This window comes from Phoca vitulina, unplaced genomic scaffold, assembly GCF_004348235.1.
Source record: "Phoca vitulina isolate PV1807 unplaced genomic scaffold, GSC_HSeal_1.0 scaffold1, whole genome shotgun sequence".
In the NCBI taxonomy this organism is placed as follows: domain Eukaryota; kingdom Metazoa; phylum Chordata; class Mammalia; order Carnivora; family Phocidae; genus Phoca; species Phoca vitulina.
This window is the reverse complement of record NW_022589704.1, coordinates 11201673-11226819: the sequence shown is the minus strand read 5'-3', so window position 1 is coordinate 11226819 and position 25147 is coordinate 11201673. Positions and strand designations below refer to the sequence as shown.

The 25147-nt window shown below is 39.7% G+C and overlaps 1 protein-coding gene across 3 annotated transcripts in view; it reads left to right on the top strand.

The window, feature by feature from the left end:
• Nucleotides 1-532: 532 nt before the first annotated feature.
• The window catches only part of DAW1 (dynein assembly factor with WD repeats 1), a 50010-nt gene continuing 25395 nt past the window's right edge, over nt 533-25147 (top strand). For 2 of the 3 annotated variants that reach the window (XM_032400669.1, XM_032400689.1), the window contains exons 1-5: nt 533-632; nt 17453-17525; nt 20918-21062; nt 22480-22538; nt 25023-25145. In XM_032400669.1, the coding sequence (XP_032256560.1) occupies nt 551-632; nt 17453-17525; nt 20918-21062; nt 22480-22538; nt 25023-25145 (482 nt within the window). In that variant the 5' untranslated portion in view covers nt 533-550. The remainder of the gene's footprint in view (nt 633-17452; nt 17526-20917; nt 21063-22479; nt 22539-25022; nt 25146-25147) is intronic. The other variant, XM_032400679.1, reaches the window with a different exon arrangement.

Genomic DNA, 25147 nt, shown 5'->3' with positions numbered 1-25147 from the left:
AGGGGTATAAGGCGCCAAGCGCAGCGGACCGCACAGCGTCAGGAAATGTACGGCTTACGTTGTGGTCCTAATTCTTTTGTGGGGACAGGGACAGGCCTGGAGGACAGGCAGGGAATGGTGACCCGGAGGGGATTTTTCTCCCGTCTCTCCTCCTTGAGAACTCAATGGGCCACAGTGGGCGCGGCCCGCACCTCGCCCTCCCCGGCCGCGCCTCGCCCCTTGTGAGGTCACCCTGATTGGGGACGCGAGGCCCCCGCCACCCCGTCCCTGCCCGGTCCAGGCACCGAAGGTGCAGAAGGAGCGAGGGTGGCAACGCTCTCTTCAGCCACGCGCCCTGGAGCCCCCGTCCGCCCCTGGGAACAAGCAGGCAGGTGCGGGCTCCGGCAGGGGCAGGGCGTGCTCCCTGGCCGCGCCTCGCCGGGCCGACGCCCCCCAACCCGCCCGGGGTCGCCCGCGCCGCAGACCGCACCCCGGAAGCCTGCACGCCCAGCAACGCGCCCCGGAAGCTCGCGCATGCGCGCCGAAGCCCCGCAGCTGTTTGGCCGTTTCCATGGCTACGAAGGGCGTTGACCGGGGGCCTGGAAAGGAGAAAATGAAGCTTAAGAGCCTCCTGCTCCGGTATTACCCGCCAGGTACCGGCCAGGCCGCCTCCGTCCTGGCGTGGGGTCCTGGGCTCTGGCTCTGGGAGGCTCCGCGGGGGCGGAGGGTGCGGGGACTCGAGGGGACGGCGGGGTCCCCTAGTGGGTGATCCATGTGGGGGGCAGGTAGCCGGGCGAGTCCCAACAGGGGCCCCTCACTCCTCTCACTCCTTCGGTTGCTGGACACTGTTGCTCGAAACATTCAAAATGATTTTTAAAAGCGTTCTTTAAACGTTGAAGTTGCTGAGTTATAATACTTTTCTGGCTACTTAGGAATGTGGCAGATGGGGAGGGAGGGGCGGTGATCAGTGATGTCCCAAGAGATTGGTTTCCGGAAGGGACGACACTGACAAGGAGCACATTGCTTTTTATTTTAAACATAGCAGAATGATCACGTCAAGATGTGTTGAGTATGAAAAGTAAAATGCATATGCAACAAAGTATATTAATTGCGTGTCCGCATTCCAGACCACGCATATCAGTTGACCCACACGTTTTTTGAGGGCCACCAGGCGCTCTGTGCCCCGGGGCTTCCAGCTTGAAGGTCACAGTCCTTGATTCCAACGAGTTAAGGAATTTCAAAATACGCCGACAGAACGCTATAGTTTTAGAGTGGGACAAACTTGTCTAGTTGTCTTGTTTCACAGGTGAGGACTTGGTCACCTTTGAAGAATGAGTGAAGCCCACTGGTCACCCTGCTCATTAGGTACAGAAATAAGGGCAGAACTCTTGGGTCCAATTCAGAACTCACTTTAAAAATAAGAGTAGGGGCGCCTGGGTGGCTCAGTGGGTTAAGTGTCTGCCTTGGGCTCAGGTCATGGTCCCAGGGTCCTGGGATGGAGCCCCTGGTGGGGCTCCCTGCTCAGTGGGGAGCCTTGCTTCTCCCTCTCCCTCTGCTTGCCGCTCACCCTGCTTGTGCTCTGTCTCTCAAATAAATTTTAAAAATCTTTTAAAAATAAATAAAAATAAGAATATAAAATAAAAACGTCTGCAAAACTTTTTTTAAATTTTAAATATATATATATATATATATATATATATATATATATAAATATTTTTGCTCAGAGAGACACAGCAAGAGAGGGAACACAAGCAGGGGGTCGGGAGAGGGAGAAGCAGACTTTCTGCCGAGCAGGGAGCCCGATGTGGGGCTCAATCCCAGGACCCTGGGATCATGACCTGAGCCGAAGGCAGACGCTTAACGACAGCCACCCAGGTACCCCAAAGTCTGCAAAACTTGCCACAAAGCAGTAGATGACCAAATATCCTTGCCAGATGAGAAGTTTGGGCTTCCCTGCAAGGGTAAGCCTGGCAGCAACTCTCACCAATGTGAAGTGAACATTTGTAGTAAAATTATAACTCATTTTCTCCCTCTTAGAATCACAGTTAAAATAACATGAAAAGGCTCTAGATGTGAGAGGTAGCACATAGGAAATTGTAAATAGATTGTTCTCTGGAAGCATTCACAACTTTACTTTGGCTGTGCTTGGTGTAGGCTCGTGCTGGTTCCCATTGACTGATATGTGAATGACTTGCTTTCATTCATCCCTTTGTTGTGGAGTGTAGGTTAGGAAGATGAGCTCTGGGATCATAATAACTGGCTCTCACCATGTACAAATTTTGTAACTTGGTCAATTTGTTTCTATCCATTAAGGTGTTTTGATCATCAAGTCACATGGTGATAATAACACCCATCTTGCCCGTCTACTGACTCTTTGCAGCTACTCTCCCATTTATCTCTTTCCCTTCAGAGCAAACCTCCTTGGAAGAACAGTGTCCCCATTTCTCTTCTCTCTTCTGTCTTGGACTCACTCCTATCCTGTTTTCACCCTCATGGCCCCACTGAAACTGCACTCTTCAAGATCCTCAGTGACCTCCAACATCACTCAGCCCACTGGCCGCCTCTCTGTCCTTCCTTTCTTGACCTGACAGCAACATTTGATGCATTTGACTACTTCGTCCCTTGGCTCCCAGGACACACTGGTTTTTAATCCTGCTTTATTGTCACTCCTTCTTCGTCCATCTTGTTGGCTTCTCTTCCTTCTGATCTTAATGTTGGAGCTCTGTCCTTGGACTTCTCTATCTATACTCATCAGTTAGGTGATCTCATCCATTCTCCAGGTTTAATAACCTGAGGGAGTAGTCCTGAGAACCTACCTCATGGCCTGCCTGATTGTTCATTTGGATGTGCAATGTGCATCTCATACGGGGCATCCTATGGTCTCTCTCCTCTCAGTCAATGGCAGCTGCATTCCTCCATCTGCCTGAGCCAAAACCTTGGACTCATCCTTTTCTCCCATCTTACATACTCCACATTTGGTCCAGTAACAAATCCTGCCAGCTCACCTTTAAAATATATACAGGATTCAGCAGCTTTACCCCACAGCAATGGCTACCATGCTTTCTATTGCTAAAGCTTCCACCCTTGCCCCACTTCTGTATATTTTCATCACAGCAGCAGGATGAGTGCTAGCACATAAATCTGATCATGTCACTCTTATGCTTGAGCTCTCCAATGGCTTTGCATTTTACTTAAAATAAAAGGGCCATGATCTCCAAGGCCTTAATCTCCAAGGCCCTACAGGATCTTCCCTGCTTTTGCCTCTGACTTCACCCTGCTTCCCCTCCAGCAACACTACTCTTCTTGGTGTTCCATGGATGGGCTGGGTATGCCCCCACTCAGGGTCTCTGCACTTGCTACTCTTTTTGCTTGGAGTAATCTTCCCTGGACATCTGCATAAGCCAGCATTCTCACGTGTTTTTGGCTCTGTCCTTAAAAGTAAGTAAAGTGAGTAAGTTGAAGCCTCCCTTTCTAGAATTTCTACAATTTCCAACGTCTCCTCAAGATATTTCATAGCATCCTCCGCTGCTTTGTTTTTTCCTAGCATTACCTCAGTTCAATGCACCACAATTTTACTTACTTATTTTGCTTAGTCACCCGACTTAGAATAAAATCTTCATGAGGTCCTGGACTTTGTCTATTTTGTTTACTACCGCATCTCTAGCACTTAGAGTAGTTAGAGAGTGGTCAATAAAGAGGCACTCACATATTTGTTGGATAAATGAATGAGTTTAATGAGATGATGTGTGTTGAGTAGGATGCCTCGAGCTCCTCCTGAAATAGGAATAGGTCAGACAGATGATTGGTAAGATTCGCTCCAGCTCTGAAAGTCCAGGGTTCCAACAACAATCTCACATTCAATAAGGCTTTAGACTTACACTTGCAACTATTGCCTTAATGATTATCTTATAATGAAGTCATAGCACTTAGCATGTTAGACACTTAATTTCTGAATTCCAGTCTTTGGTGAGCCATACGTTATATGCACATTTCCAAGGTACTACTGAATAGCAGGTGGGTGTTGAAATAACATTATCAAGTAGGAAAAAAAATCACTCACCACTGAATCATTCTTGTGTTACCTTTATCCCTTCTGCAATTTCGTTTAATCTCTTAATCCAGAGATTTCAGTCCTCCTACTTTCTTTTGAGTAACACATATGTCAGGAGCATTCCATTGCTGGCATCCATGGAATTGTCCCTCTCCCTCCTAAAGGTACATAGCAGTAATATGGCTAATCGAGCATGGGCATTCTCTTTTTATCTCACTCATTAATTCATAAGCTCTTCACTTTGTGAAGAGTGGGTGTTGCATACGTGCTTTTCAACTGACTAGGCATGACTGTCTTTGTCTTTTACTTCTTGTGTGTAGGCCCCTAGTTTTTTGGGCCATGAGAAGGAGATAATAAACATTAATTAGACTAGTTAATATTCTGAGCACTTTAAAGGTCTCTGTTGGTTGAAGGTGATCGGAGTGAGGAACACTCACATCTTTTGAATCTTAGTACATTGCAGAATTTTGGGGGGGGACAGTTTCTTACTTAAGTGTTTTTGGAATCATGCCTAATGCACAAAAATTCACAACCAGGGGCAGATGGAGAACATTAAGATACTATGGGAAACAATCCCTGAAGAACAACATGTGCTCCTGGGAGCATCTTTGTCTGTTTTCTTCTTGTATTCTTCACTGTGCATGACTCAGCCTGTGGCTCATATTGCAGCTCAGTGGTCATGGGAAGGGTGAGCATTTGACCTTGATGTTTTGTAACAGTGGAACAGTCCAATGCACAGGTTTCAGATTTTGCACTTTGTTTTCTAGGTCCATTTGTATAGTAACCCAACTAATTTTTAGTAGTCAACTTTAAAGACTTTTAACATTTTTTATTTTATAAGAAACAAGATAGTAGTGAAAAAAAGAATGCAGTATTTTGTGAATTTGCCAAAATTATTTAGTGCATTTCCTTAGGATATTAAATTATGGTGTGTGGGCTGTCAAGTGCTAATTCTTTCCAACCTTTCTCTGAGTTACAAATTAGGATTATATTATTTACTCATTGTTTACATCATTTATTTACTCAACTATATTGAATGCCTACTTTCCTCAAGAATAAACAGTGCATATTGAGTACTCATACATGATGCAAAATACTTAAAATTACAGAACAGGAAAGAAGCAGTCCTTAATTACAGTGATGCCTTAAGCTGGTAGAAACTTTGCATGATATTTGAGTTTTTAAATAACCTTATGGGGATCTTGATCTTGATCTTCAGGAGTTTATATGCTAATAATGTTAATCTTTATAATTTTTCTTCCTTTTTCTCCATGTTCTAATTTTTCTCATACTTTTTTTTTCCTATCATAAGAGTAGTATTTACTTTTAACAAAATTCTAAAAAATACATAAAGGGATAGCTAAGATCATGCTCGACGCACTGAGGGTGTGATGGTTCTTTGAAGGGAGCCGCCTGACAGATCTACCAATAGTGAGAATGCCCATTTCCTCAACCTAGCTAATATTTAGTATTATCAGTCTTTGCCATCTTTGCTATTCTGATGAGTAAAGATTATATCTCTTGTTGTATTTTGTATTTCTTTTTAATGGAGTTGGGAACATTTTATTTCAGTCTGTTTATTGACCATTGTCCCTCTCTGTTTGCAAACTGACCGTTCTTGCCTTTTGTCCATTTTCTCTTTAAAAATCATTTTTTAGACTTCTTTATATTAAGTTCTTTAAGCTTTGTATTTATAGTTGAATATGATTTTTTGCTGATTATCATTTTTCTTTAACTTTGTGAAATCTTCTCCTGTGTAGAAGCTTCAAACTTATTTCAGACAAATGCATCATTTTTTTTCTTTTTTAGGTGTTGAGTTTCACATCATGCTTAAAAAGCCAATTACTTACACTAAGATGTAAATATGTTCTATTATTTTGACTGTTCTATATTTTGTTTTTAATATTAAAATCTCTAATCAATCTAGAATATATTTTTGTATATTGTATAGTAGCAATCCAGTTTTATGAATTTTTCCAAAATCCAACTGATTATTACATCATTATTTATTGCATAATTTATTCTTTCCTCATTAATTTAAAATATTACCTTCAGTTTATTTTTAAACTCCCATATATAGGTGATTCTATTATATTGATTTTATATCTAATTTTGTTTCAGAATCACACTTTATTGTTTTAGAGTTTGTGGTAATATATGGTGAATTTTCAAATTCCAAAAAATAAAGTCATTATAATTACTTTAATTCATAGATTGATTTGACATGTTTATAATATTACACTTTCCCATCTAGAAATGTGTGTCTCCATTTATCACAATTTTCCTTTTTGTTCAATAGTACAGCTAGGCCTTGCACATTTCTTGTTAATTTTATATTTAGGTGTTCAATGCAATTATAGATGTGATCTTTCCTTTACTTGAATCTTCCCTTGTCAGTGTATCTAATTCTTATCTACTTCTGATCTTAGCTTTTTGTATTCTATTTATTTTTTCTAAACCCACTTAAATCCTTCCTAGAACACGCAGCATATAAATAGGTTTTTGAGAAGATTTTTACAATGTTATAACATCCATATTTTATTGAAAAGGTTAATGTGGAACAAGAAGCCGATTTTTACTCTAAGAAAATAACAGTATTTACAATGGCTGGCTCTCCACTGATCCTTTCTTTTTTCTTTGTAAGTTTGCTTCTTAGACTGGAGTCTGGTTTCAAGTCTTTGATATGAAAAGGTCACTTCTTGGGGAAAAGAAACAAAATAAAACTATCCCGAACTAGCCTTTTAGTTAGAGTTGTTTGCCTGCTGTGTCCTGGTGTTCTGGTCATTAAAAGCATATGGAATGATTTTTCTTTTTTTTTGTTTCTTTTTGTTTCTTTTTTTTTTTTTAATTTTATTATGTTATGTTAGTCACCATACAATACATCATTCGTTTTTGATGTGGTGATCCACGATCCATTGTTTTTGTATAACACCCAGTGCTCCATGCAGTACGTGCCCTCCTTAATACCCATCACCGGGCTAACCAATCCCCCCTGCCCCCTCCCCTCTAAAACCCTGTTTGTTTCTCAGAGTCCAGAGTCTCTCATGGTTCACCTCTCCCTCCAATTCCCCTCCCTTCATTTTTCCCTTCCTTCTCCTAACGTCCTCCAGGCTATTCTTTATGTTCCACAAATGAGTGAAACCATATGATAATTGACTTTCTCTGCTTGACTTATTTCACTTAGCATAATCTCCTCCAGTCCCATCCATGTTGATGTAAAAGTTGGGTATTCATTCTTTCTGTATTATATATATGGACCACATTTTCTTTATCCATTCATCTGTTGAAGGGCATCTCGGCTCTTTCCGCAGTTTGGCTATTGAGGACATTGCTGCTATGAACACTGGGGTGCATATGGCCCTTCTTTTCACTACATCTGTGTCTTTGGGGTAAATACCCAGGAGTGCAATTGCTGGGTCATAAGATAGCTCTATTTTTAAATTTCTGAGGAACCTCCACATTGTTTTCCAAAGTGGCTGTACCAACTTGCATTCCCACCAATAGTGTAAGAGGGTTCCCCTTTCTCCACAACTTCTCCAACATTTGTTGTTTCTTTCCCTGTCCATTTTGGCCATTCTAACTGGTGTAAGGTGGTATCTCAATGTGGTTTTGATTTGGATTTCCCTGATGGCTAATGATGATGAACATTTTTTCATGTGTCTGTTAGCCATTTGTATGTCTTCTTCAGAGAAGTATCTTTTCATATCTTCTACCCATTTTTTGACTTGATTATTTGTTTTTTGGGTGTTGAGTTTGAGAAGTTCTTTATAGATCTTGGATACCAGCCCTTTATCTGTAGTGTCATTTGCAAATATCTTCTCCCATTCTGTGGGTTGCCTCTTTGTTGTGTTGACTGTTTCTTTTGCTGTGCAGAAGCTTTTTATCTTGATGAAGTGCCAAAAGTTCATTTTTGCTTTTGTTTCACTAGCTTTTGGAGATGTATCTTGAAAGAAGTTGCTGTGGGCGATGTCAAAGAGGTTACTGCCTGTTCTCTTCTAGGATTTTGATGGATTCCTGTCTCACATTGAGGTCTTTCATCCACTTTGAGTTTATCTTTGTGAATGGTGTTAGAGAATGGTTGAGTTTCATTCTTCTGTATATAGCTGTCCAATTTTCCCAGCACCATTTATTGAAGAGGCTGTCTTTTTTCCATTGCATGTTTTTTCCTGCTTTGTCAAAGATTATTTGACCATAGAGTTAAGGGTCCATATCTGGGTTCTCTGTTCTGTTCCATTGGTCTATATGTCTGTTTTTGTGCCAGTACCATGCTGTCTTGGTGATCATGGCTTTGTAATAAACCTTGAAATCGGGCAACGTGATGCCCCAGCTTTGTTTTTCTTTTTTGACATTTCCTTGGTGATTCGGGGTCTTTTCTGATTCCATACAAATTTTAGGATTGTTTGTTCCAGCACTTTGAAAAATGTCTTTGGAATTTTGATCAGTATGGCATTGAAGGTATAGATTGCTCTGGGTAGCATAGACATTTTAACAATGTTTATTCTTCCGATCCATGAGCATGGAATATTTTTCCATCTTTTTGTGTCTTCTTCAATTTCTTTCATGAGTATTCTGTAGTTCCTAGAGTATAGATCGTTTACCTCTTTGGTTAGGTTTATTCCGAGGTATCTTATGGTTTTTGGTGCTATTGTAAATGGTATTGTTTCTCTAATTTCTCTTTCTATAGTTGCATTGTTAGTGTATAAGAAAGCAACTGATTTCTGTGCATTGATTTTGTATCCTGCCACATTACTGAATTGCTGGGTGAGTTCTAGTAATTTGGGGGTGGAGTCTTTTGGGTTTTCCACATAAAGTATCATGTCGTCTGTGAAAAGAGAGAGTTTGACTTCTTCTTTGCCAATTTGAATACCTTTTATTTCTTTTTGTTGTCTGATTGCTGTTGCTAGGACTTCTAGTACTATGTTGAACAATAGTGGTGAGAGTGGGCATCCTTGACGTGTTCCTGATCTTAAGGGAAAGGCTCTCAGCTTTTCCCCATTGAGGATGGTATTCACTGTGGGTTTTTCATAGATGGATTTTATGAACTTGAGGAATGTTTCCTCTATCCCTATACTCTGAAGAGTTTTAATCAGGAAAGGATGTTGGGTTTTGTCAAATGCTTTTTCTGCATCAATTGAGAGGACCATATGGTTCTTCTCCCTCCTCTTATTAATGTGTTCTATCACATTGATTGATTTGTGAATGTTGAACCACCTTGCATCCCAGGGATAAATCCCACTTGGTCGTGGTAGATGATCCTTTTAATGTCTTGTTGGATCCTATTCGCTAGGATTTTGTTGAGGATTTTGGAATCCATATTCATCAGGGATATCGGTCTGAAATTCTCCTTTTTGTTGGGGTCTTTGCCTGGTTTGGGGATTAAGGTAATGCTGGCCTCATAGAATGAGTTTAGAAGTTTTCCTTCTCTTTCTATTTTTTGAAACAGCTTCAGTAGAATAGGTATTATTTCTTCTTTGAATGTTTGGTAGAATTCCCTAGGGAATCCGTCAGGCCCTGGACTCTTGTTTTTTGGGAGGTTTTTGATCACTGCTTCAATCTCGTTACTGGTTATTGGCCTATTCAGGTTGTCAATTTCTTCCTGTTTCAGTCTTGGCAGCTTATAGGTTTCCAGGAAGGCCTCCATTTCATCCAGATTGCTCAGTTTATTGGCATATAGTTGTTGATAATAATTTCTAATAATTGTTTCTATTTCCTTGATGTTAGTCGTGATCTCTCCCCTTTCATTCATAATTTTATTAATTTGGGTCCTTTCTCTTTTCTTTTGGATAAGTCTGGCTGGTGGTTTATCGATCTTATTAATTCTTTCAAAGAACCAACTTCTAGTTTCTTTGATCTGATCTACTGTGTTTCTGGTTTCTAATTCATTGATTTCTGCTCTAATTTTAATTATTTCTCTTTTAATGCGTGGCTTAAGCATCGTTTTTGCTTTTTCTCTAATTCTTTAAGGTGTAGAGTTAGTTGGTGAATTCAGGATTTTTCTATTTTTTTGAGTGAGGCTTGGATGGCTATGTATTTCCCCCTTAGGACCGCCTTTGCAGTATCCCATAGGTTTTGGACCGATGTGTTTTCGTTCTCATTGATTTCCATGAATTGTTTAAGTTCTTCTTTGATTTCCTGGTTGACCCAAACATTCTTGAGCAGAGTGGTCTTTAGCTTCCAAGTGTTTGAATTTCTGCCAAATTTTTTCTTGTGATTGAGTTCCAGTTTTAAAGCATTGTGGTCTGAGAATATGCAGGGAATAATCTCAATCTTTTGGTATCAGTTGAGACCTGATTTGTGACCCAGTATGTGGTCTATTCTGGAGAAAGTTCCATGTGCGCTCGAGAAGAATGAGTATTCTGTTGTTTTAGGGTGGAATGTTCTGTAAATATCTATGAGGTCCATCTGGTCCAGTGTATCATTCAAAGCTCTTGTTTCCTTGTTGATTTTCTGCTTAGATGATCTGTCCATTGCTGAGAGTGGAGTATTGAGGTCTCCTACAATTAACGTATTATTATCAATATGACTCTTTATCTTGGTTAACAGTTGGCTTATGTAGATGGCTGCTCCCATGTTGGGGGCATAGATATTTACAATTGTTAGATCTTGTTGGATAGACCCTTTAAGAATGATATAGTGTCCTTCTGTGTCTCTAATTACAGACTTTAGTTTAAAATCTAATTTGTCTGATATAAGAATTGCTACCCCAGCTTTCTTTTGAGGTCCGCTGGCATGGAAGATGGATCTCCATCCCTTCACTTTCAGTCTGGATGTATCTTTAGGTTCAAAATGAGTCTCTTGTAGGCAGCGTATGGATGGGTCCTGTCTTTTTATCCAATCTGCAACCCTGTGCCGTTTTATGGGAGCATTTAGGCCATTCACGTTGAGAGTGATTATTGAAAGATATGAATTAATTGTCATCATGTTGCCTGTGAAGACGTTGTTTTTATAGATTGTCCCTGTAAATTTCTGTTGTATATCACTCTTAGGGTCTTTCTCCTTTTATAGAACCCCCCTTAATATTTCTTGCAGGGCTGGCTTAGTGGTCACATATTCTTTCAGTTTCTGCCAGTCATGGAAGCTCTGCATCTCTCCATCCATTCTAAATGACAGCCTTGCCGGATAAAGTATTCTTGGCTGCAGTTCTTCTCATTTAGTACCCTGAATATGTCTTGCTAGCCCTTTCTGGCTTGCCAGGTCTCTGTGGATAGGTCTGACGTTATTCTGATGTTCCTCCCTCTGTACATAAGGAATCTCTTCCCCTTAACTGCCCTTAAGATGATTTCCTTGGTTCTAAGATTTGCAAGTTTTACTATTACATGCCGGGGTGTTGGCCTGTTTTCCTTGATCTTAGGAGGGGTCCTCTCTGCCTCTAGGATGTGAATGTCTGTTTCATTCCCCGGATTAGGGAAGTTCTCAGCTACAATTTGCTCAAATATATCTTCTAGTCCTCTCTCTCCACTCCCTCTGGGATTCCAATTATTCTGACATTGGAACGCTTCATGGTGTCACTTATTTCTCTGATTCTATTTTCATGGATTCTGAGTTGTTTTTCCCTGGCCTCCTCTTTTCCCTTTTTATCTATTATATTGTCTTCCAGATCACTTATTCGTTCTTCTGCCTCACTTACCCTAGCTGTTAGATTATCTAGATTGGATTGGATCTCGTTGATAGCATTTTTAAGTTCTGCCAATTTCTGCCCTTAGAGACTCTATGTTGCCATTAATTGATTTCTCCATTCTAGCCATTGTCTTCACAATTGCTAGCCTGAATTCCATCTCTGACATCTTGGTTAAATCTGCACCCATTTGTAAATCTGCAGCATAAGTCATAATCTCTGAGTCTTTCCTATTTTGGGGGTTCCTCCTAGTCATTCTGTTGATGGGTGCTTGAGGGAATGTATGGAGTCCAAATTATTGACCAGAACCCAAGCAAGATGCACCTGTTTTCTTGGGACCTTAGGGTTGCTGGCCTCTTGTTTTCCCAGCCTGTCTTCTGAGGGAGGGGTCTGCCGCGCTGTTACTCAGGCAACCCTGTTTGGGTGGAGTTGCCCTGCCCCCCTGTGGCGGGGTATGGGCTCAGTGGGAATCAGTTTTGGGGGCTTTTGTTCTCTGGCGGCTTTCCCTGGTGGCTTTCCGCGTCTCTTCCGTGAGTCAGAGCAGAAGAGACCGTTTCCAACCCTCTGCCTCAGAGCAGAGAGATCACAGTCTGTTCTTCAGTGAGCTCTCCAGGCCACACTGTCTCCATTTCTGTCCGTGCTGCCATAAACTGCAGCGTCCTGGGTTGTGCGCCCCTCCGCATTGCCCCCAGTCCTGCCTCCAGATCAGGGCACGTCTCTGCCCTTTGTGCTTCTAAAACTGCCAGCTGTTCCCAGTTCACCTGCGTGACCCTGCCGCTCTGGGTTTCCACCCTGGGGGCTGCCCTAAAGTCCTTTCCCCGCTGCTACCAGTCTCCAAGTCTGTGCCCCGTCCCCAGCATGTGAGGCTGTCCCTCACCGGTAGTGTAGGATCCCCACGGACAGGCTCCCTTCCGCTGCCGTTTATCCTCTGATATCTGCCCGCAGAATCAGGGCTCCCTGCTTCATACCTCAAAACTACCCACCTGCGATATTCTGCTTGTAGAGATCCAGATCTTCTTACATCTCAGGCTCGTTTCGTGGGTGCTCAGAGTGGTCTTGTAGATATCCAGCTCAATTCCGGGGACCAGTTGAAATAGGGTCTCCTACTCCTCTGCCATCTTTCCTTCTGGAATGATTTTTCAGTTCTAAAATGTTATGCTTCATTACACAACAGCTGCTTGGGTTCACCTACTTAGGTTGTGCCAAATCCATGCAGTGTGACTGTGTTGAGATGAATTCCTCCCAAGATTGTAGCTGTGCAGTCGGGTGAGTGGTGATGTCTGACACTGGGAAACAAACTCTGTAGGAGAAGTAGGATTGAGGGGGAAGATCCTGGACTTGTTTGAGGTACAGGTGAGATATCCACACGTCTGGAACTCAGAGGTCTAGATGGGAGATTACAACTGTAATCTGTAATTGTTGGCATACTGATGGTAATCAAAGCCGTGGGTACGGGTGAATTTATACAGAGAAAAAAATGTAAAGAGAGAGTTCCTAGACCCGAACCCTAACCTAAATCACTATTTAAAGGTCAGGTCTAAGAGGAGGAATCAGTAAAGGAGAATGAAAAGTAACAAAGTAGAGAAAAAAGACAAGAGAGATTTCATAAAAACCTATGGAGAATCGTATTTGAAGAAGGAAGGAGTTGGTCATGGTGTTGATTATCTCTGAAAGTCCATGTGCCATAAATATAAGAACTGTCAATTGCATTAAGCAATCTGGAGACACTCATCCAGTCATCTGTCAGTTAGCTTGTATTCAACAAGCACTGTTTGAACAGTTCCTGTGCACCAAATTTCATGGTAGACACTAGGGATAAAGAGAAGACAGGCCCAGGAGTGCATAGTCTAGTGAGTCAGATGTGGAGAGGACAGAAAACAGAAAGATCATAAAGACAACAGGGAGGGGCAGTCACCACTGAGGGAGAAATGAAAGCCAGAGAGGGGAAGGTGTAAATCCATTTGACAGTGTTGTTTGTACTTGAGGTTGGCTAAATCATGGGCTTACTGTGCGTAAATCATCATGACTCATTCCTAGGAGGGTCTTCCTGGGAGTATAAAGAAGCATATGGTTTCAAAGATGTTAAAATCTCACTGGGGAAAGAAGGCATAGAGGCAATTTATGTAATACAAGGTGACTATGTGTCACAAGGCAATATTTGATTACTCATTAGATAATAAGAACTATTTAATGAGTTTCTAGATGCCAGGTGCTTTATATACATATTATTTCAACCAGCAAAATGAAGATATTATCTGCAAATGAGAAGACTGAGATTTAAAGAGATTACTGTAACATGAAATAAGTTAGGACTTGAGCTGGAACTCAAACCTGGATCTGTTTGATGCCGCGTGCATGCCTTTTCAACTCAGCCACATTCTATCTCAATGGTTCAGTGCTTTGGAAAGTAAATACAGTGTTTTGGATGGAATTTCTTATTTTCTCTTGATCTAAAAGGCTTCTGGAATCACATCTGTTATATCAAATTTATGGAGTTAGGGCAGTGATTCTCAAATTGTAGGAGGACCCTTGGGGGCTCTTGTGTCTTTTCAGTGGGGCCTCAAGGCCAAATCTCTTTCCATAATAGCAGATACCATTTGGATTTCTCATGGTGTTGACATTTGCACTACTGGTTACAAAAGCCCTGGGAAGTGAAATCTCTGGAAACTTGCTCCACATCAGGCGGTAGCAACAAACTTTCATAGTGGTCATTGTATTTCTCACTGACACAAATTGGTGATAGGAAGAAACCCCCTCAGTTTCACTTAGGAATGCCCTTGATGAAGCAGTAAAACTTACTAATGTAGTCAAATACTGACCTAAGAGTACTTGCATTCTGGCTGATGAAATAGAAAGTTCTCATTAAGCCCTTCTGCTGCACAGTGATGTTTGATAGTTGTTTTGAGGAAAACACTTGTGCGGTCATGTGAGCTGAGAGATGAACCAGCCATTTTCTTCATGAAACACCCGTTTTATGTGAAAGACTGAAAAACAAATGTGGCTTTCAGACTTGGACATTTGGAAGACATTTTGTTTGGAAACGAGAAAAGTGAGCCTGGAGCTTTCAAGCCAAACTGTCAGCATTTCTTGCCAGTGATAGAATTTGAGCTTTCAAGCAAAAATTAGAATTTCAGAAAACTTGTATCTACTGTCATGAGCTGGGCAGCTTACTGACACTGAAAGAGTTTTCTGATGATAGATATTGGTAGTGACATTAACAAATGTGATTTTTGGGGGGATATTGTATGATGATATATGCCAACATTTAGAAGGTGTGCATAACTCAGTAAACGAATAATTTTCGGATGTCTGGTGCATGATGTATAAACCATACATGAATAAAAGATCCTTTGAGTGTGAGATAGACCAATGGATTTTAATGTAACAGAGTATGAAGAGTTAACTGATGTGGTTTCGGATTCTATATTGCAACCAATCTTTATGAATTACCACTTGTTAAGCTTTTTTTAAAAAAGATTTTATTTATCTTATTTTTTATATTATTTATCTTATTTATTATCTTTTAAAAAAGATTTTATTTATTTATTTATTTATTTATTTATTTATTTATTTATCTACAGAGACACCACAAGAGAGGGAACACAAGCAGGGGGAGTGGGAGAGGGAGAAGCAGGCCTCCCTCCGAGCAGGGATCCCAACGTGGGGCTCAATCCCAGGACCCTAGGATCATGACCTGAGCCGAAGGCAGATGCTCAATGACTGAGCCACCCAGGCGCCCCACCACTTGTTAAGCTTTAATATAGTATTAAAGAAGATTATCCATGATTACTTGGAAATGCAATTAAAATAATTTCTCATTTTCCAACTACATATCTGTGTATGACCAGATTTTTTTTCCATATACTTCACCTGAAACACTGTGTAGGAACAATTTGAATGTAGAAGCAGAGATGAGAATCCAGCTGTCTTTCATTAAGCCAGATATCAAAGAAATTTGCAGAAGTGTAAAATGATGCTACTCTTCTTGGTTATTTCTATAAAATATGTTATTTACATTAGCATGCTATGACTTTATTATTGTTATTTTAAAAGTTTAATAAGTAATTCAAAAATTTCTCGATTTTAATACGTAAAATATTACAAAAACAAAAACTCTTTGGTGTCCTTAATAATTTAAAGAGTGTAAAGTGGTCTTAAGGCCAAAACTTTTGAGATCCAATGGCCCATATTTATAGAGGTAGTACAATAAAGTGGGTAAGAGGCTCTGTTCAGGTTTTTTTTTTTTCCCCAGTAAATTATCTCTCTGTTTTTCAGAATGAATATATTCTATTGAACTGTCTTCAAGTTCACTGACTCTATCCTTTGTCATCTCCATTCTTCTACTGAGCCTACTCAACAAGTTTTTCATTTTGCCCATTGAACTTTCCAGTTCTGTAATTCCCTTTTAGTTTGTTTAAAAAACTTTTATTTTTCTGAGATTTTTTTATTTTTTCATTTGTTTCAAGTGAATTTGTGAATGGCTGCTAAAGTATTTTTGACATCCCCTTTAAAATCCTTGTCATATAATTCCAGCATCTGATTCACCACCATATCTGTGTTTGTTGATTGTCTTTCTCTGGTTCTTGGTGTGATGGGTGATTTTTTTATTGTATACTGGGTATTTTGATCTATTGATTGTCTTTTCCTGTTTATTGTATCCTGGACATTTTGGTTCTTATGTTAGGAGACTCTTGATCCTATCTGAATCTACTTTGACAGGCCTGTCACCATGTTTAGATTTAGCATAGAGGTTCTGGTCTACATTGTGGGCTTTAGTTTCAATGGCAGCTTAGTTTCATGAGCCCTTGCAATGTTTTTCTGGTCTGCTTCGTTTTTCTGATGCTGTTAAGTCTCCTGCTCAGTTCCAGCTGGTGCCACCTGCAAAGTGGAAGGTACTTCCCAGTATGCCTGCTCTCACTGAGTGACCTTCTGGGGGGAGGGGGGCACGGGGGACAAGACTCTAGGCCTGGTGACACCACTGGTTGAAAGGCAGGAAGACACTGCTTCGGTGCTTGATTGTGGAGTGGGGTCTGGGATATCCCAGGACTTCATTGCTGCCCCTTTTGCGGGTGGATGAGGCTGCCCACCAATGGCTTGGGTGAGGAATGGGGACTGAGTGATCCTGGGACTTCCCTGTGGCTTCTGTAGACAGATTAGATGGCCCCCTGGGGCCCTAGCTGAGGGTCTTGAGGAGGCCTGGGTCTTTGTTGCCAGGCTGGTGCAGGCAGATCAGATTACTGCTGGGGCCCAATTTTGCAGGGGGACTGGGACAGCCCAGAGCTTCCTTCCACTGGGGGATCAGACTGCCTAAGGAGCCCCAGTTGTGGAGCAGGGCTTCTGGCTCCCCATTAGTTCTTTGTCTGACTTCTCTTTGCCTGGTCCTTTGGCCACAGAAAGCAAGCTTTGCTCTTGCTTGGTTTTTGTTGTCTATGCTTTTTGGTGGTTCCAGGCTGCAAGTCGCTCTGGTTTCCAGTTTAGGGGTATATGGGAGGTAAAAAGAAAACTCAGGGAACTCACCACACTGTCATTGCTCAAGTCCTGAGAACTCTAGCCAGTTTACCCTCTACCCAACCTTCAGTTCTTTTAGCATTGCCTGTTGAATAATTTCAAGGGTATGTAGCTGTATTTAGAGGAAGGACTAGGGAAAAGTGAGGTCACATAGTCTTGTTTTAGAATCAGACATCACTATGTATGCCGAGAAATTAAAAAAATTAAAAAACAAATGAAAAAAATTATGGCAAAGTAGATTAGCTTTTGACATTGGTTGTCATCCTAAGTGTTTTATAACATGTTTGCTTATTTTTTAGGAATTATGTTGGAATATGAAAAGAGTGGAGAATTGAAAACCAAATCCATAGATTTGCTCAACCTCAGTTCCAGGTAAAATAGCTACGCAATGCAACCTGGGTTTCATATCCAGATTTTTTACTGGAAAATGCTGACACAGGGTGATGTGTGGATGAGCTGCATGAACTCAGACAATACTTTGCTAGAACAGTGTCCTGTGCTGTATTATTTCCTGCTTGCTTCAGTGAGTTCTGCTTGAGCGTCTTGCTGGGTGAGGGGAAGATGGGAAAAGGATCATCAGTCTGCCGTTTTTTTGGTCCTAAATAGACCAGTTATTGTTGTTGTTGTTTTTAATATTTTAGTTTAGAATAGTTTTAGAAAGTTGTGAATATAGGAGTTCTCATATACCCCGTGCCCTGCATCCCCCATTATTAACATCGTAGATTCGTGTGGTACATTGGTCCTAATTAGTGAACAGGTACTGATACATTCTTACTAACTAAAGACCATGTCTTATTCAATTTTTCTTGTTTTTTGCCTAATTATCTTTTTCTCTTCCAAGATACCACATTACATTTCATTATCCAGTCTCCTCAGGGTCCTCGCGGTGAAGAGGATCTCTCAGACTTCCCTTCTTTTTGATGACCTTAACATTTTTGAGGAATACTGGTTATTGGAATTTTAAGAATACTACTAAGGCTGTTACTTTCCTGGGAGATAAACATCACACAGGGCTGACTGCATTCCATCCTCCTCATTAATTGTCATGGGGCAGAGTTAGGAAATCCTCTTGTGAGATCATACTGCCCAGAATTCATTCCCTTTAGGGAATCCTATGCAAAACTCAAAACAAACAAACAAACAAACAAACCAGAAAGAAATCCTAGGCAAAACTCCACTTCAAGAGACAGAATCAGATTAGTGATTATCCTGCAGAAGCCCATGTTCAGATAAGGTAAAGATATTTTGAGTGAGAGAAAATTTTAAAATAGGACAAAAATACCACGATACGTGTTTCAGAGTTGTTGATCCAGTGAAATAAGTGATTTTCCATTGTAACTGTCCTTCTCCTTTGTCGTGATTATCGGGGAGGGGAACAAAGGGACATCTCACATAACCATAGTTAAATAGTAAATGAGCTGCTTTCTAGTTTTAAAATGAGCCCCAGCAGCCTCATGGCTCGTCAGAGCTGCGGCCACTCGAGGGCTCTGGAATTTGTCTGAGGGTGAGGACAGGGTGTGGCTTGGATGGTGATGGTTTACATTGAGCCCTCTTCTTGTTCCAAGTGACCACACAGAGAAGGTACTCAATTGTTTATTTTTTAATAAAAAAAAATGGTGGCAAAGATAATGGCATTGAATTTCATCTACAACAAGTCATTGTTTTATCTATTTTCAGGTAAGACAAGGTCTAAGATCAAGTCAAGATTTCAGTTATTTTTGTAACAGGCACATATTACTGATTATGCCAGCATGTAGAAAGTTCCTTTGTTAGACATTCATTTATTGAGTCCACAAAGATGTTATTTGCACCTTCTACATGCAAAGCTCTAGTTTAGAATCAATGAGAGGCTATAAAGAATCTTGATCCCTACCTCAGTGAATGTGTTGTCTAGTTTGAGAAACAACTTGTACCAGACAGAACATCATATGAGTGGCACAGATTAATGTTTATATGAGAGAATAACTTCCAGCTAGAAATGCAGAAAAACACAGATTTTATATTTTAAAAAGTGTAGATCCTTAGGATTCTGTAGTCATGCTATGTGGTATATAAATGTCAAGTAGAAAAAAGTATGGATGTTACTTTTGGTTCTGCTCAAGAATCTGGAAGAATTCTGCATATAAAAACATTTGCATGATATGAGACATACTGGAGTTACTGTATTGGAAACGGGAAATTAGAATACCACAGGGTTGGGATGTACAGATTAAATATCTGGTGAATTTAGATCTTGCTGGGAAATCTGTTTTGATTTAAAGCAGTGGTTGGAAACCTTTCCATGAGGCATTACCATCTTCTTAATTCTTAGGAAACTGTGAGTCCTTTGACAACTGACTCTCTTGGAATTTATCAAAGTCATCATTATAAACTGTCTCTGATTCATTTCTGTTCTAGATATTCATTCCTATCCCGATAAATTGTATTTCTTGAGAGCTGGGACTGTATCTTTTACCTTCCCAGGGCCTAAGCAACAGTAGGGTAAAAGTTAGTGGGATGAATAGTCTTCTAGCTCAGTGCCTTATAAGGACTGGAGCTCAGGAACTGTTTATTTAGAAGAGGAGAGGCATGCTTATCTGAGTTTGCATTTCTGGGAAGCAGCTGTTGAGACAGAGGTAGGAGAGGTAGGTGGGTGACAGGTTATTGAGAAGTGACATCTGTGACAGGAAGCGAAGCAGAGTTCGGCATGAAGAGCCATTGACCATGATGATGCAGATGTGACAAGTCTCTGCCAGCCCACAGGGAGCTCTGGATAAAGCTCGCTGGTGAGAGTCCCTCTGGGGGCAGAAATGGCCAGGATCTTGCCCCGTGCACTTGTTCAGCCCTGGGCTGAGGGCTACTGGAGGAGGGCCTGCCCCGGGGCTCCGGGATCCGATGCTGAGGTGGATCCTTAAGGAGCTGCTGCTGGAGGCTGTCAGCTGCCTAGGCAACCCCACCCCCCATCCCAGCAGGGCCACGAGTCTGTTCTTGAGGGAGGGGACGGGCAGTGCATCTTTGATACATGTTTGTGATGTGTTTTGCAAAATGACCTATTTTGGCTGCTTTGTGGCTTATAGACATTATTCTTTTTCTTGAACAATTATTATCCTGGACTAGCAAAATTGATCAGCATTGCTATAGATTATTTGAGTATTGGGGGAAACCTTGACTGTACTTTTCAGAGCAGCTTTTTTTTTTTTGGGGGGGGGGAAATGATGTTATAGTCCATATGAAATATTAATCATCATCATTCTTTGAATGTCCATTTTTGGTTAGGTACTTTCTCATTCCCTAAAAAATATTTAAAACTTAACCTTTTCAAACCTCAGTTTCTTCATCTCTGAAATAATTACAATAAAAGCATTAAATTGGTGGGTTGTTACAGGATTAAACAAGAGAGTGTATATAAGATTCAAAGTATAGTAGTGCCAGGAACATTCTGTGTATGTTCACTAAAGAGACAAAAGCAACAGGAAGAAAATAAAGAGCTCATGTTCAGAACCAGTATGCACTTGGCCTTCTCAGGTGAGCAAATCAGAATCCTTGCACACCTTCCATGGGAGAATCTCGGTTTATGACGGTGCATTCGGAAGAACCTGAGCCACTTTCATGCAGGCTTGATTTCTTTATTGATTTGTATTTTTCCCCAGAAATCTCTTAGTAAAGCTGATGGCATTTTGACATTTTATAGATGTCCTTCATAATGCAATGCAATTCTTCGTGCATTGCCTGTGTATGCAAATTTTTGCATAGAAAAAAGTAACTTTTTTTTTTGTGAATTTCAGCACTGATGTCAATGCCTTAGTAGAAGAGATACAGAAAGCAGAGCCTCTAATCACAGCTTCACGATCAGATCAAGTAAAGCTTTTAATACAGAGATTACAAGATAAACTCAGACAGCACAGCAACCACAAATTTTATCTTTTTAAGGTAATGCATGTATTAAAAAAAACTAGAACTTCAGTGAATTAGTTGTTTCCTATCAATCTGAGACAAAATACAGATTATATTTCCTCTTTATCTCTGTGCCTCACATATATTTGCTGAGACTAAGTCTCAACAAGTATCTGTTTATTAACTGACTGAATGAAATTCTAACATTTATTTCTTGAGGAGTTAAAGAGAGATTTGTAGTAAGTTTGGCTGTTCTTTACAATGTTAAATTTAAGGGATGACCATTAAGGTAGTTTTAAGTTACTGAAAACTTAAAATTCTTTTCAGTTGGAGTAATATTAAGAAGTTGTATTTCATGGTATATCAATATTTAATATTTTCTGCTTCCAGGTGAACTAAACTATATTTCAGTAAATTATTTATTGACATGACTTATATAATAATTTTAATGCAGTATAAATGTACCTATTTTTCTCTATAGCTTTTGCTATAAGTAAAAATATCACAAATATTGTCACTTATTCAGGACAGTTGTAGTTTTTCTTAATTATTTAACAATATTTAGTAGTTTATTCTAGTATTGTTCCATATTACACTGATTTTCTTTTTATGATTTAAATAAAATTATAAGAAAATGTAATTGTTATTTATATACTTGACATATTCTATCTGATACAAGATATTCAATCTTTTGTAGTCATCCCTTCAATGTATTATTGAAAGATGAAGAATTATTCTTATGGTATCTCTTTGTTCCAGCAGGTGGCACTATTTAACTTCAAATATGAGCTCTATACATCGCCTGACCTTGTAATTTATCCTCCAAAGGGAACATTTTTGATAGTGAAAGGGGACACTATTAATAATTATACTCCTGCAGTAGAAATAACTGAGACTGTCCCACCCTCACCACTCTATCTATAAACAGACTATCCAATTTATGTATGTTCATTTGATAAATATTTAGCATCCATCATGTGTTTGACAATGTAGAAAGATAAATAAGATAAGATATACCCTGACTCTAGAGGAGCTTTAAGATTCCAAAAGTAATAACTAATTGTAAAATCTATATTTAAAACATATTTGGCATATTTCCTCTATATACTATTCATGCATATGTACAAAACCTTGTGCAGTACTTAAAAGAAAATATTATAAATTAGTGCTATTTGATATCTTATTTAATAGCAGTAAATTATCTTAAAAGCAAATTCATGGAAAACACAGATCTAATTATGTTTTTGCAGTTATTTGTAACTATCAAATGTCTTATTGGTCTTAATGGTAGAAGGCACAATGTATTTTTTTTCATTTGTTCAGATAGTGACTATTGTCCATTTATTTATAATTAAGACAAACTTGAATGTCTTCATTAGTTTGAAGTTAAAATTAATGAGTTAAACTTAATTTTTTTCGGTTTAAAACAAAATTGTGTTTTCTTTCATTGAAGGTTCTCAGAGCACATATACTGCCATTGACTAATGTTGCACTTAATAAATCAGGCTCATGGTAAGGTTCTCAAATTTATTTATTTAAAATTTAAAATTTTAATTTATTTAAAGATTTTATTTATTTGAGAGAGAGAGGGAGAGAGCGTGCACGAGAGAGCACGAGCAGGGCAGGGGTGGGGAGGGGCAGAAGGAGAGGGATAGGCAGACTCTTCCCAAAGCGGGGAGCCTGATGCAGGGATCAGTCCTAGGACCCCAGGATCATGACCTGAGCCAAAGGCAGGTGCTTAACCACCTGAGCCACCCAGGTGCCCCTAAAATTTTAAAATTTTTAAGTGAAAAAAATTTATTAAAAAATTATTAGACTTTATTTTTTATAGTGGTTTTAGGTTTATAGCAGAATTAAGCAGAAGGTACAGAGATTTGCCATGTACACCTCGTCTCCACACACCCTCAGATTCCCTCTTTCATGGCCCTACATTGACAAACACATCATTATCACTCGAAGTTCGTAGTTTACATTAAGGGTCACTCTTAACTTTCGTATATTCTAAGGGTTGACAAATGTATAATGACAGGGATCCACTATTAAGACATCACACAGAGCAGTTTCTCTGCCCTGAGAATCCTCTGTGCTCCACCTCTTTATTTCTATATTTCTGTTTCTATTCTTTATTTCTAATTTTTAACAACCAAGGAATAAAAATTTCTTTTTTTAAATTAAACTTGTATATATTTAAGGTGACAAGATTTGAAATACATATACACAGTAAAGTAAATGTTACAGTTGAGCTAATTAACATATTACCTCCTCACAGTTACCACTTCTTGTGTGAAGAAAGCACTTGAAATGTATTCTTTCAGCATATTTCCAGTATTCAATCCAGTATTATTAACTCTAGTCATCGTGCCTCTGCATTGTGTGTCTAGACTTACTCATCCTGCATAACTGCAACGTTATACTCCTTGACCAATGTCTCTCCATTTCTCCCACTCCCCAGTCCCTGGTGACTACTGTTCTACTCTCTGCTTCTATGAATTTGACTTTCTTTTTTTTTTAGATTCCACATGTAAGTGAGATCAGACAATATTTGTCTTTCTGTGGCTGGATTATTTCACTTAGCATAATGTCCTCCAGGTTCATTCACGTTGTTGCAAATGGCAGCATTTCCTTCTTTCTCATGGCTGAATAATATTCCATTCATTCCTTGATGGACATTTATGTTGTTTCCATATCTTGGCTACTGTGAACAATGCTGCAAAGAACATGGGAGTGCAGATATCTCTATGAGATTCTGATTTCATTTTTTGGATATGCACCCAGAAGTGAGATTGCTGGATCATATGGTAGTTCTATTTTTAAATTTTTTTGGAACCACCATCCTGTCTTCCATCACGACTGTACCAATTTACATCCCTGAAGAAGCTAAGAGGAAATGCTTAGAGAAGAATCAAAGACACACTGCCTTGTCAACCCTTTCGTTTATTTGAGTTTCAATGTCAGGATTTGTGCTCAACTTTTATCATTCCCACTTGACATAGAGACTGACTTTCTAATTTTGTGCATTTTTTTTTCCTGTGTTGGGCAAGTATCTTTCCTAATGGAATAGTTAAGGAATAACTAAGATATTATTATTTTACTTTAAAATTTGAGAGGCCAACATACTAATTATTCCTGTAGTAGAATAGTCATGTAAAAGGATTGCAAATCTTAAGCAAATATTCATTGAACACTTACTAATGTGCCAGTCATGTTCCAGGTCTGCAATGGCGGTAAACCAGATGGTGGAAGAACTAGCATGTATAATAAAGGAAAACAAAAATGAGTTTCTCAGAGACTAGCAAAGAGGTCAGTGTGGCGGCACAGGGTGTGCTTTGGGGTAAAGTTGAAGTCCCAGAGACAGCCAGTGCTGCTAGCCTTGTGGGCCATGAGCAGAAGTTTGGATCTTCCTCCAGATTGCTAAGAAGCCATCTGAGGAAGGTTGAAAAATAACTCCAATTTCAGGGTAGAAAATAGACTTATAAGGGCCATGTGTGAGCCAAGACTCATTGTAAGATGGTTTCATTTGTTGAGGCAAGCGATGGACGCTGATGAGAAGTGGTCACCCTAGGGGTGTATTTTGAGATTGAGCTAACAGAATTTACTAATAGATTGTGTGTGGGATGTGAGGGAAGAGAGGAGGGATGGTGCTAAGATTTTATGGTCTGACCAATGGGAAGAATGATGCTGTTTATCGAGATATGTTAGAGTTTCAGAAAATGTTACTGATTAACGCTTTAACTATTAATTATTTATATTATAAGAATGATTATTGGCAGTATTACTCTATTTTATTTAGTGACTCCTTTTTGGGTTAGGGATAAATTGGAAAGTTTCTAATCAAAGGATTTAGATATTGTTCCCAATTTAACTGTTCTGCATCCACAGTTTCCATTGTAAAAAGCAAGATAAATGGGCTTACAATCATGAGGGTAAAAAAAAATGAGGTCTTTATTAACACACTGCTGTTGTCACTTTGTGATTCATGTATATTCCTTGTGTTAGCTTTATCACAGGAAGCTATGATCGGACATGTAAAGTCTGGGACACTGCATCTGGAGAAGAGCTTCACACCCTGGAGGGCCACAGGAATGTGGTCTATGCCATAGCATTCAACAATCCTTACGGGT